At 37.3% G+C, this 14,510-nt stretch overlaps 1 protein-coding gene across 2 annotated transcripts in view; it reads left to right on the top strand.

Annotated features, from left to right (window-relative positions):
- The first annotated feature begins 10,004 nt into the window (after positions 1-10,004).
- LOC144969473 (potassium channel subfamily K member 4-like) overlaps positions 10,005-14,510 on the top strand; it is a 7,295-nt gene continuing 2,789 nt past the window's right edge. Inside the window, exons 1-2 of one of the 2 annotated variants that reach the window (XM_078908598.1) lie at positions 10,005-10,128; positions 13,967-14,170. In XM_078908598.1, coding sequence (XP_078764724.1) covers positions 14,006-14,170 — 165 coding nt within the window. In that variant the 5' untranslated portion in view covers positions 10,005-10,128; positions 13,967-14,005. Of the gene's footprint in view, positions 10,175-13,966; positions 14,171-14,510 lie in introns of both variants that reach the window. The other variant, XM_078908597.1, reaches the window with a different exon arrangement.

Here is a 14,510-nt window from a genome sequence, read left to right as displayed (position 1 = left end):
TGATATATTATTATTATTATTATTATTATTATTATTATTATTATTATTATTATTATTATTTATTATTATTATTATTGTCATTATTATTATTGTTATTATTATTACTTTACTATTGTGATATTATAATTACTTATTATTATTATTATATTATTATTATTATTATTATTATTATTATTATTATTATTATTATTATTATTATTATTATTATTATTATTATTTATTATTATTATTATTATATTATTATTATTATTATTATTGTCATTATTATTATTGTTATTATTATTACTTTTATTATTGTGTTATTATAATTACCTTTATTATTATTATTATTATTATTATTATTATTATTATTATTATTATTATTATTGCAACTTAAAAAGGAAAGAAAAATACCAATGCTGATGATTTATACGATGACAATGATAATTATTGGAGAGCGACCATCACAAGATGTGTCAGATAAAGACATAGTTTGAGGTGTTTCAGGTTTAGGTGTATCATTGCATCTCATTTTCTTCTAATTGGCGAGATAAACGTTCAACCCACCTAAAGATACTGCCTCTACAAAATGCCTGAGTTTTATAACCTTTCCCAAGGCGTTTCGAAAACAAGAAATTCAATTTCAGTTTCCTGTCGCTGACGGTCATACGTCGGGGCAATAATTTTGAACTGTTATAACTTTGTCAAAATTTAACAGACTTAACATTTTTAACTTTTGGTTTAAAGAGTACATGTGTAAATTCAATTGAGCCAAATATGACGTCACATGAAAAAGAAATGAATTCAGTAGGAGATTTGTCCCATTTCTTTTTGACTCACCGTCCTATAATATAATTACAACTCCTTTATTTTTTTTTTTTATTTTATCTATAATTTCTGAAACTAGCCTGATTGTGACACATCGTCTCAAAGCGGTATTATGTTCCTTTTTTGAGGTTCTGGTTCACCCGGACATAATACCGTTTTGACACTGTCGAGTCACATTTTTTGAGCTATATATATATATATATATATATATATATATATATATATATATATGTAATATATATATATATATATACATACATACATACATATATATATATATATATATATATATATATATATATACATACATACATACATATATATATATATATATATATATTTAGCGCAATATCCACTAAACGTGCTCAAAGCGCTTTACAAGGGGTCCCTGACCAACAGCAACACGTAACATTTAATACGAGACATGACGCCTTTTAGGCGATATTACATTTTTTTCGGATAGAGACAATGCTGTTAACGGCCAGGTACTCATTTTACACCTAAGTACGGTAGGGGAATGTGAGTATGGAGCCGTTTCCAAGGACTGAACTATGCGCCGAGCGCAGCTCGAACCCAGGACATTCCGATCCAAAAGCGAATGTCTTACCACAAGACCACATAGCCGCACATTTGTTCCAACTTTTTACATGTAAAATAATTTTCTTTGAAAGCATTCATTTTGTCAGTGCTCTGTTATTTGTTATTGTCCTTTGTCATTCTTTTTGTCATCGCGGTATCAATCTGGCATATGTCGATGTTAACCTAGATAAGATGTGCGGCTATGTGATCTTGTGGTATGACGCTCGCTTTCGGATAGGAAGTTCCTGAATTCTTGGAAAAGACTCTTTACTCACATTCTCTCACCTTACTCATGTGTAAAATGAGTACCTGTCTAATAACAGAGTTGTCTCTGTCGGAAAAAAATTACAATTTCGCCGAACAGGCATCATGTCTCGTTCTATATGTTATATATGTGATAATATTGGTTGGGTACCCTTTGTAAACCGATATTGGGTTTTTTTAAATCGTATAAGAATTATATTGACTTAATTGACTTATTCTCATCTCCCCTCGTGGAGAATATGGCCGTGATCACATTCAAAGTTCCAAAAGCAAGATTTGAAGTCCGGTTAGATTATACTCGTAACCAGTTAACTGCAGTACTCTGGAAAGAAACGTAGTTCATGTGATGAATTTGGTTTGGGTCAATGAGCTTGTCAATGTTTGGGCTCGTGGATGTCAGTCGTATACATATGTTGAGACGATTCGGTACTTTGAAAGAAGTTACAACGCTGAAAACCGTCTCCACCAGATATGACGTCGGGACAGCGATGAATAAAAACAATTTAGCCTCTTTCCAAAGTGCAGGATTTTGGGTGGTAGATACAGGTAAATCGTCAGTATTAAACTTCTATAGATAGAATGAAGATGACGTCACTCAAGCCTTTGTTATTGTACTTTGCCATCCGCGTTTGTGAGTGATTCTCACTAAACTGTATTAACCAGACTATAAAAGTTCATGGTTACACATAGTTTTGTGTGTTGGTCCGTTATACTTCCGGATGGTAATGTTTTGAGCTTCTTAGCCTAAGAAGCGATTTCTCATGTCAACTTCAGTTTTTTCAATGTTATCTGTAAAGATCCGAATGTTGTCATCAGAGATATGTTCTGCAATGTCTTTGGGGTTTGGATATTTAGTGAAGTCTCTTCAACAGATGGAGCGCCTGTAAATAGGAAGATTTGCCATGAAGCTGGATGTAGCAGATTTCTCTTGGATCATGTTGATGTCATTACCTTATAACTGTAGGTTCAGTTCGTTAAATTTTCCGTAGACATGAGACAGGTACGTTACCTTGTCTTTGATGTCGTTGAGCTGGTCGGTGATTAGAGAAGTGATTGCCTGTAAAAACTCGACAACGGAGTTGAATAGTGAAAAATATTCGAGCAAGACAAATCCCTCTAGAGAGCCATCGAATTTCTGTGTGAAGCAGTAACCTATTGAACTCCTCATCATTCTCCACGTAAAGCTGTTTGAAAAGGTGCGTATTGAGCACGTGCCCTATTATCCGTCCACTGCCGCGATGGCGATGTACAGCGATTCATGCAATGGCTAGGTAGTATTTAATTTTTTTCCACAAGGTGTTGTCTGTGAATCACATAATGTACTGATCAAATGTTTGGCACAGCCTCTTTCAAAAATGCTGTACATAGCGCCCTACCATGGCAGCTGCCCCATCTGTGGCATAATCTACAACTACAACGTTTGTGATTGGAATTTCCTGTCTTCGAAAAAATCGAGAACAGTTTTGTACAGTGTTGCCCTCTTGGTGTCTGTAATTAAGGTCCATGCGAAGAGAAGTTCTTGGCAAGTTGTATAAACCGAACATAGGTCAGCCCTAGATGAGAATCGACTCGTCTAATTGAAGGCTTAAATTGGTCACTTTCAAAAGACGAATCGATTGACCTCAGCTTCTCCCGCCATTTCATCAATTCGCCTTTGAATTGTGCTATTAGTTCACGATAATTCCTTCATCATTGATTCAGAATATTTCTGTAAACTGTTATAATCTCCCCTATGGCCGGCGCAAATAACATTCCACCTATGCATTAAGGTTTTCTTTTAAAAATCAAAACAACTTCTAGTATAATCAATCTTTTGCCGTTCCTGGTCGTCGCTCCCCCTTTGAGACTTCACCGGAACTCCAAATTCAAATTTTTGCTTTCATCGCCCCTATGGGTACCTTATCGCCCCCCAGGGGGAAATATATTGAATATCGCCCACTTTGAGAAGCACTGATTTAAAGGACCCTCAACTTAGCAAATATTTCAAACCTAAACTTTAAGAAGACTTCGCGAAGTGAAAGTCACAGGTTTGAGAGATTTATTTTTTTATTTTTTTTCCATGATGAGGGTCATTTAAATCGATCGCAATTTGAAGGACGAATTTTCTAGCCAAATGTTTAAATGGGATGGTCACCAAGTTGCAGTGGTGCATTCTTTTTTAGCGCCATTGGTGTGTGAGTGAGTGAGACAGTATTTGAGAGAGAGAGAGAGAGAGAGAGAGAGAGAGAGAGGGGGGGAGAGAGAGAGAGAGAGAGAGAGAGAGAGAGAGAGAGAGAGGAGAGAGAGAGATTTGCACAACAATGTCACATAAAACTATCTTTTTGTCTTTGCCTTAATCATTTTGTGTTGATGGTGAAAAAGGGGAATTGAGGGGAGGTGGGGGGGGGACGGGCATAAACTGAGTCACCCAGCCCTAGGGGGGGGGGGGGCGGTGACCCAACTAAGATCGAAAACCACTGCTTTAAATCGAAGGCAATTTGAAGGACGGGTAAATAAATATATAAAATAAAATTCCCTTGTTTCATCCCCAAGGGAAAATTTGTCTTTAGTATAACCCAGGCGTCATCCGCAGAGCAGCGCCACAAAGTGAGCTAGGGCGAGGTGACTTGCTCAAGGCCACACAGCGCAGCGGCGGGTGATTGAACTCTGTACCTGTCGGGTACGAAGCAAAGACGGTACCACTGAGCCGTGCTGCCCAGTTCGACAGTTAACTGAATAAGATTAATTCAAAATTACTATAACTGATTAAAATTATTCTTTAAAACAAAACATATTGGGTTAATTTTCTTAAAATTGTTTCATCGGTTGTTATGTTAGGGTAAAATAGTATCTGACTAAAGTGTCAACGTCACTCATTCGGCTTTCGTCTTCACTTCCCTGATTCCTACAAAACATTGTTGGCGAAAACAGCCACTATTTGAAAACGGTTAACGACAAAGCGCCTGGGTGCCTGCTAAGACTGAGTAAGGCGCTGTAAAAAGTGATATTTATTAATTCTATTAATTCTATTAATAAATATGTTATGGTGTGACCTAGGTACCGTCTCCATACGGTAATATGTCGAGGTGAACTAGAAGCAGAACAATACTCTTCAACAGTCGTAACGTAACTTCCTTCCTAATGACGCATGGTAACTTAGTAACACTGGCTCTAAACTATCGGAACAATGGCGGACGCCCGTATGAAATATTTCTCCGGCGAGCATAAAAGCGTCTCCAGAGGAAAAAGAAACATAAATTTGATCATGTTTTGACTTTTACACATTCTGATCACAAGACATTTGAAAAGTTCCAGCCTGCATGAAGAATAAAAAGTAATGATTTTCTTTGTTTAGAACCAAGATGGCCGCCGTTGCCGGGCGGCGTGACATCAGACTATTGAATCGAATTGACAGGTAGTGGTAGATAACCACACCTCTCGGACAATCGTCATAATGTAAACAATGGCAGTGATTGGTAGACACAGCAAATTACTCAGGTTTTACTTTCGATGGTATGTGTTTAAATAAAATACCCACCATTCAACTGCTTGATCAATGGAACCTACACAGAAAACGTGTTAATTTAAACGTTCATAATCTGATCGAGAAAATCGTGTGATAACTAGTCACACATTTGGAGGTATAAAAACAATAACAATGATCAGAGAAAGGTCAATTAATTTCATTCACGTTACCGTTTCTAACCAACCAACTATGTTTGTCCGAGCACGTGTGAGGGTGTGTCACAAATGCGATGTTTTGATTGGTCAAATAGCTACGGGTTAATTGGCTTTACAATGAAAGAATGATTGTAAGCCATCTCTGTTAAAGAACAATCTTGGAATATAGAGCTAGAGAAGACGTACGAAATATTTAGTCGTCGGTCTAATTTTTTCGTACCGTCAATTGAGGTCACTTTGCCTTAAGGGATCACTTTGCCTTAAGGGGTCACTTTGCCTCTATACTTTTGGACATACTAGATTATACTTGGTTTTGCAACAGTTATTTCTTTTGATGAAATATCAAGTCCCCTAATAAGGGAATTAACTGCAACAAGCCTACAATTACTCACAATGCTCAAAATCGGTTGGAACAAAGTCACCCCAAGATGTTAAGTCACTCCAGTTGACGGTAACGTATTTATGTTTTCTTTTGGGGTTTTGTGTTGTTTTGTTTTTTTGACTGAAGAAGGGTTTTGAGCCCGAAAAGTTCCGTGTTTGGTATTTGTTTATTACATTAATATGTAGAGCGAGACATGACGCTGGTTGGGCGATAATACCTTTTTTTCCGGACTGAGACAACGCTGGTAACGTCCGGGTGCTCATTTTACACCCGAGTACGGTGGGCGAATGTGAATAAAGAGCCTTTTCCAAGAACTCTACTTATGCTCCGCTAGGAGCGCGAGTCGAACCTAATTCCTTTCGATCCGAAGGCGAGTGTCATATCCTGTGAATACAATATCATGTCTGTCGGAATGAACTTCATGAAAAAATAGATGTAAATTCACCTCGTCACGAGCTATGATATTTTGAGCATTTTGAAGTTATAGAAACATAACCTCACTTTTCTGGATAAAGACATTTATTAATTTTCACTCGAGTTGTATCGATTAAGCCGAAATTCAACTTAAAGTTTAAAAATCATGGTTCACCCAGACATTGGAGGTTCCTATAGCTCAGTTGGTTGATCATTCGCTTCAGAAGCAAAGGCACCAAGATCGATCCCGGATGAGATCCAGTTGTTTTTTTAAACCCCCTCCCCATTGTCCACCTAGAATGCCAGTGATTGGGTAGCTGGTTCTGTTAATGTGACGGAAAGTGCGGCTATGTGGTCTAGTGGTACGATTTGGGATCGGAAGGTCCTGGGTTCGAGCCTCGCTCGGCGCATAGTTGATTCCTTGGAGAAGGCTCTTTACTCACATTCTCTCACCGTACTCAGGTGTAAAATGAGTACCTGGCCGTTAACAGCGTTGTCTCTGTCCCAAAAATGTGTAATATCGCCTGACAGGCGTCATGTCTCGTCCTACATGTTATGTGTTGCTGTTGGCCAGGGACCCCTTGTAAAGCGCTTTGAGCACGTTTAGTGGATATTGCGCTATATAAAAGCTCAGGTTCAAGTTTAAGTATTTTGCGATAGACTAGCGTCCTATACAAAAGGATATCAAGCAAATGCTATTGTCCGTTCCACTCTATGAAAATTGGAGTTAACTCCCGCTCCATGGGCCCAATGGATCTGAGAAGGACTGTAGGACTCACCCCGATACAGTACCTTTTTCAACTGACTGGTCACATCTTATAAATTTCGTGGTCTGTGAATTAGTCTCCACGCGCTACAGTTGAAAATACTTGAGCTTAGATAAAGCGCAATATCCAATAGAACTAGATGGCGCTCAAGGAATCCCGAGGCGACAAGTGACAAGAACATGACGCCTTTCTAGTAAAGCGTTATCACATTTAAAAGTAAAATAGAATAAATGAGGCTAGCGTGTTGCCGACAGGGGCTCATTTTACACATGAGTGCGGTGAGAGAATTTGAGTGAAGAACTGTTTTCAAGGACTCAACTTTGCGCCGCTATATCACAATGATGATTATGATGATGATGATGATGATGATGATTATGATGATGATGATGATTATGATGGTGATGATTATGATGATGATGATGATGATGATGATGATGATGATGATGATGATGATGATGATGATGACGATGATGGTGATGATGATGATGACGAGCCTTCGAGCCTATCTTATGTCTTTAATGGTTTCATGGCGATTGCATCGTATTAAGATCATATCAGCCTCAGTAAAAAAAAAGAAGTCAATGTGATAGTAAAAAGTTCTAGAATTACATTCAAAGTGCTGAAGAAAAAGTAAAACAAAGGGGAATTGGTTCAACTAGTAAATTTCAAGAGCATACCATTAATTAATGTGCTTAGTTAAAAATCACGTAAATGTCTCATTCGGGCACCAGCATAGGATACTACACAGAGGAATACACTCAAATGTAAGAAGATAAGTTCAATATCTATACATAAAACTATCAGTACATGACAGTGAGATGATTTACAAGAAAAAAATTCCACCTCCCAAAATTAAAACCATATACTTTACTGCCCCCTCCCCCCTCGCCCCCCCCCCCCCCCCCCCCTCTGTCTGAATGAAAGAAATGTTCAAATATATTTCAATGATACTTTAAAAATACAATTTTACTTAAAGTTAACGTACCGTAATCTGACGTTACAAATTATTATTGTAAACGTGACATCATTACGTGTTAATGGTTGGGGGGGGGGGGGGGGGGGTTGAGAAGTGGGTGTTGGGAACAACGTTCGAATTCCAAAACGCAAGAGTGTGAGTAATCGTTTGTTCTCCCCCTCAATCGATCATGATGTCATCTCCGAGTAAATTTTTAATTCAGAAAAGGTGAGTGGAGCAGGCACTTATGTTGATAACAACAATAAAGGAAGGAAGTAGGAAAGGAAAGTGCCAGAAGTTTGTTTTACTCTCTGAGTAACATACAATTTCAAAAATATTTAAATTATAGGGCCTACTTCTTTTTCCAAAAATCTAATTTTAGTGAATTAAACGTTTGGCTTGTGTCTGGATGAGACTTTTAGGTGATCTCAATTTAAGTACACTGATAGTGTGCTCTTGGAATCTACATCTGTTCCCTTTTGAACCAATTCCCCTTTGTCTGCCTTATTCTTGGATGCTTTAATTGTAATTCTAGAACTTTTTACTATCCCATTTTTTCCCTTTTTACTGGCGCTGATATGACCTTAATGTGTTGCAAGCGCCGTAAAACCCTCAAAAACAAAAAAAATAAACGTTTGGTAATATGACGTCACAAATTATTATTGTAGCCATGATATCACTACGCGTTACTATTTAGGGAGAGGAGTGGAATAATAATATTAATATTTCTGGCATTGCAAAACACTCAATGTTCGCTATCCTCATTATTATATACTAGGCATGACTTGGTAAATCCTGGGTTACAGAAAAGCATGTGTCCATTGGATACCGAGGAGAACGCTCACCTAGACGCATGATTATTTTTGAAAGAGGAAGTTTTGTTGAACTCGTCGAACACCACGCCCCGCCCCTCCCCCCCCCCATCCCCCATCCATCCATCCACCCACCCACCCATCCATCCATCCATCCATCCATCCACCCACCCATCCATCCATCCACCCACCCATCCATCCACCTACCAATCCATCCATCCATCCATCCACCCATCCATCCATCCATCCATCCCCCCCCCCCCCCCCCCACCTCCTTTTCGATTTAGAACCAAGTGTCTTTTTTTCTTCTTTTTTTTGTGACAAAAGACACCTCAAGACGGCAAATTTTGGCATCGATGACAAGGTGGTGCAGGCGAAGGTGGCCTGGTGAATTCCTTTTTCGACGCGATGTAGCAACTGGAAAAGAAACTCAGAGCATTTGAGATGTGAACCTATAGAAGAATTGCAAGGGTATCCTGGAAGGAAAGGAAAACAAATCAGCAAGTACTCCAAAGTTTAGGAATAACATCAACACCGATCATTTCAACTATTAGAAAGAGGATAACCCGATATTTCGACCACATCAGAAGGCACGACTCACTACAGAAGACCATTGCAGAGGGAAAAATAGAAGGCAAGCGTGGTCTAGGACGAAGAAGGACAAGCTGGCTTGGAAATGTCGCAGCGTACGTAGGAAGCCCCATAAATCAATGTGCGAAACTCGCAAATGAGAGAGAGAGAGCGAGAGCTGGCGAACCATGATCTCCAACGTCGTGTACGACATGGAACATCGGTAAAGTTAAAGTAGCAACTGGTGCGTCGTTGGCGGCTCTGTGTGAATGGGAACAGTGACTATGCTGAATTTAGAAATGATAAGGGGGCAACGTGGCTCAGCAGTACGGTCTTTTCTTCGTACCCAAAAGGTCCCGAGTTCGACTAACCGCCTCGTTGTGTGGCCTTGAGCAAGTCACCTAGCCCTAGCTCACTTTGCCGCGCTGCACTGGGTTATTCCAGTCTTCCCTTGGAATAGACCCTAAAGACAAATTTTCCCTTAAGGAAGAATAAAGGGAATTGTATTTTTTTTTTTTGTATTGTATAAACGGTCGATTTGACAGTGTTGTAATGGACAATGATTTGCTTGGTTTGAGAGTATTCTATTAAAACAATGAAACTATAACAATTTGGGTTATCAGACCTGCGAATAAGTAAACGTCGGATCATAACGGTTCGGGATATCAAACTTATAAAAACTACAAGGAGGATGGATTTTTTAATGAATAGGAACAAAGCACATCCACCAAAATGACGTCATAAAGGTGTGTGTCTCTTGCATAATTTTGATTGAAAATTATACTTCCATATTTCCAACAGCTTAGAGATACAGAGCAAGCGTTTAAAAATCCTCATCAATCATGTTTAGAGACCATTGAAAATAACGTCAAACATGTGATTTGCTTCGGAAAATATGACGAGCGCCTTCCAAAAAAAGTTAGGATTACTCTTTAAAATAAGTAATGTTTCTACTAAATCAAAGGTATCATATCCTATATATCTATCAATACTAACGAAAGAGTGAAAATGGAGAGGCTTCGTATGGAAACAAAACGAAGCCTCCATACGAAGCCTCTCCATTTTCACTCTTTCGTTAGTATTTTACGATCACCGGCTTCAGGCAGCCCTTACCGTTTTCTATATATCTATCATTAACATAGCATAACATAGTCGGCTCTTCTTCTTAGATCTTGACTACTGGCCTGTCGCCGACTCGGTTGGGTCCACTGATCCTTTGATTAGATTTACTCAAGTGACTTGACCTACTCTGGGAGGCCTTCCGAAAGCTCCTACATCCCAAGTATTCTTTTTTTTTTTTAATAATGTTTTAATATTGGGTTTGGGAGGAGGGGGGGGGGGCGGACTTTCTTATAATGTTCTAGTTGGGGGTTTGTGAGGGGGGAGACTATTTTTTTAAAAAAAGTTTCCCCCCTCCCAAACCCCCAACTAGAACATTATTTTTTAAAAAAAAAGAATACTGGGGGTGTAGGAGCTTTCGGAGGGCCTCCCGACTATTGCTCTTTTTAAGGCTAGTAAAACACTCGGAATAGTGAAAAGAAATTTCAAGAATCTGAAAACAAAACACATGACTACCATCTACAAGACTATGGTTAGATCAAAGCTGGAATATGCTAACTGCATATGGTATCCGAAGTTTGAGGGAGACAAAGACTGTTTGGAAAGAGTGCAAAGGAGAGCAACAAAACTTATCACACACCTGAAAGATAAAACCTACTGTGAGAGATTGAAAGAATTAAATCTCCCGACCTTAGATTACAGGAGAAGAAGGGGAGATATGATCCAAACATATAAAATAGTAAATGGAATAGACAGGGTAGAGGCAGGATTTCTTAAACCAAACAAGAACATTCAGACACGAGGAAACAGCAAGAAACTGGAAAAAGAACGTTTTAAAACAAGTGAAAGAAGGAACGTTTTTTCATCTAGAAGTGTAAATAACTGGAATAAACTGCAAGAAACCACAGTATCAGCAAAAAATTTGAATAAATTCAAAGCAGAGTTGGAGATAAGCAACACCCTAGGAAACAAGTTCAATTATAAAAATTGGTCCAATCATTAATAGATGAGGAGGAGCGAAGGAGACTACACCAAGTCTAAAAGCTCTATACAGAGGTATCCAGGTATCCAGGTATCATATCTAATTTGGGAGAAAGACTCAACTATACTATAGATAGTATGCAGATGACGTCACTCAGGCCTTTGTTATTGTTTTTGCCATCCGCGTTTGTGAGTTGTTCTCACTAAACTGTATTAACCAGACTATAAAAGTTCATGGTTACACAGAGTTTGTGTGTTGGTCCGTTATACTTCCGGATGGCAATGTTGTGAACTCCTTGGCCAAGCGCATTCTATCTATAGGGAGACCTTCCGCACGTTCGTCGACATAGCTTCACTTTATATTTTTATTTTAATTGTGGATCATTTGTGAGACGGATATTTATTCAATTTTTCAATTTTAGTAGCATTTCAAAAGCTATAGAACAAACCTTGATTGATTGGTAAAACATTTTAATTTCCTAATATGACCATTGTTTTGGTTCTCCGCATCATTATGTCGTTGAAGTATTAAAAGGTAGTGCAGAGCAGTCCAATGGATTATTTTATTAGGGGGGACCTTCCGAAAGCTCCTAGCGCTATCATTTCTTTCAATTTGTATTTTCACCGTGGATCTTTTATCATGCGTTTATTTATTCAATTTGTCAATTTATAGTAGCATTTTAAAAACTCTAGAACAAACTTTGATGGATTGGTGAAAGTTTAAACTTTCCTAATACGACTATTATTTTTGTTTTCCGTCGCCATTTTGTTTTGTGAGTATTCAAAGCAGCCCTAGGGTTTTTAATTTCTATTAGGGTTAGCTCGAGGTCCGAAGATTTTTTTTTCTATTAGGGTTAGTCATAAGTCTTAGTAAAGGTGCTAGCGTGTTTGTTTTTTTTTTCCTATTAGGGTTAGTTAAAGGTACGAGGTTATATTTTTGCTTGGGGTAAGTTGAGGGAATACTTGAGTTGTTTCCCTTAGCACGAGGAGCTTTCGGAAGGTCTCAGTTTATTCGTGTTGTTGGTCATAGGTCGTAGTAAAGGTCCTAGAGTTTTCGTTTTACCTATTATTAGGATCATTTAAAGGTACTAGATTTGATTTTATTTTTCTTAGGGTTAGTTAAAGGAATACTTGGGTTGTTTCCTTTAGCTCGAGGAAGGTGTGGAATGCCTCCCATAGTATATTAAAATTCTGCATAAAACTGTCTAGTCCGTTCTTGAATGCGTCGACACCTAGGACTTCCACAATATGTTCCATCTCTCAACCACATGCTGAGAGAACAGCGCTTGACGGAAACTCGTCGTTTCTCCAGTTTGTAACTGACCCCTGGTTATTTAACCTATTGTCCCGTTTTAGTAGATAGGTCTACTAGGTGACCTTTGCCCTTCAATTTTCAAAGCCATTATAATTTAATTCATGTCAACATTTCAATAGACATGACCTCAACGCTATAGCATTTAATTTTGAAATCCCCCCCCCCCCCCACTCGAGAACAAACGACCATCTGTACTCCTTCTTCCCCTCCACTATCCGACTTTGGAACTCCAGACTAACCATTTGTAAACAAGCCCTTTTGGTTGATGACTTCGAAAGTTGCTCCCTGCTTCCCTCTAAAAACCATCGAAAAGACGGCCATACAATCTTCAACCTGAAGCTTTGCCCTTAATCGACGTGCACTTGTTTGCAGGTCTGATAACCCAAATCCCTATGGGCTCATTGTTGTAATGAAAATCTCAAAAAAGTGACGCAAAATATTGTCCATTACAACAATGTTACACTAGGCCCATAAGTTAGTTCGGATGTCAGACCTGCATATATGTAAACATCGGCCTTAATGGAAGAAGAAGAAAAACCTCGTTGCATCTCTTGCTCTTGTTCCTGTTGTTGTTGTTGTCGTTGTTGTTGTTGTTGTTCTTGTTGTTGTTCTTCTTCTTCTTCTTCTTCTTCTTCTTCTTCTTCTTCTTCTTCTTCTTCTTCTTCTTCTTCTTCTTCTTCTTCTTCTTCTTCTTCTTCTTCTTCTTCTTCTTCTTCTTCTTCTTCAATGATAGTGATGAAAATGATAATGAAAATAATAATATTATTAATAAGAATGATAATAATAATAATAATAATAATAATAATAATAATAATAATAATAATAATAATAATAATAATAGTAATAATAATAATAATGATAGTGATAATGATAATAATAATGATAATAATAATAATAATAATAATAATAATATAATAATAATAATAATAATAATAATAATAATAATAATAATAATAATAATAATAATATAATAATAATAATAATAATAATAATATAATAATAATAATAATAATAATAATAATAATAATAATAATAATAATAATAATAATAATAATAATAATAATAATAATAATATAATAATAATAATAATAATAATAATAATAATAATAATAGCATTTTTATAGAGCATAATTATCTTCTCCTTCTTCTACTTCTTTTTCCTCCCGACAATCACCACCACCACAATCATCGCATCATCATCTTCATCATCATCATCATATAATCATTATCATAATCATCATTATCATTATCATCATCATATTATATGAGTATCTTGTCAGTTGTTTACAATCTAAGTTTGAACAATTCAGGGGATTTTTTGTGGCCAAATTCCCTTCACTGTTTGAACAGTTATGGCTTCTCCCTGAGGATTGTTATATTTGGGATCTTTTTTTACTGCAGGAAACCAACCCGTCAAAATGAGATAGAGGGTCAAAAAAGATGGTCTGTAATCTGGCAAGAACAGTTTTTCCCTCCATCATTCTAGGAATTTTGGTGGGGGTATATGCATTATCGGGAGGTTGGATATTCATGTATACGGAATCAAGAGCAAAAAATAGCCAACGGGAGATTGTATATAAAGCAAGGCAAGATCATATGTTGAAGGTAGATCGTTTACTACACGTTTGTTTGTTGTTTTTTGTGGTTGTTGTTGTTTTGTTTTTGTTTTTGTTTTTTGGTTTTTTTTTATTTGGAGGGGGGGGGGGGTAAATTTGTTTTTCTCTATTTTTATATTTATTTCTTGCAAGTTTGTTTTGTCCTTCATTTCTACTAACTACGCAGTGGAATGCTAACACTAGAATTCTTCTTCTCGTCTTCTTCTGCGTCTCCTCCCATTATTGTCTTCGTGTTTGAATGTATTCTTGGTAAAGGAAAACCGTTGTCTTTTTTGTTTAACAAAACTGATGAGTTTTCAAAGGGGGTACTACAAATGATACGGTTTGGC

This window comes from Berghia stephanieae, chromosome 3 (genome assembly GCF_034508935.2).
Source record: "Berghia stephanieae isolate SIO BIC M18660-M18661 chromosome 3, UCSD_Bste_1.3, whole genome shotgun sequence".
Taxonomy (NCBI): Eukaryota; Metazoa; Mollusca; class Gastropoda; order Nudibranchia; family Aeolidiidae; genus Berghia; species Berghia stephanieae.
Note: the sequence above shows the minus strand (reverse complement) of the source record. Positions and strands in the feature narration are given on the sequence as shown.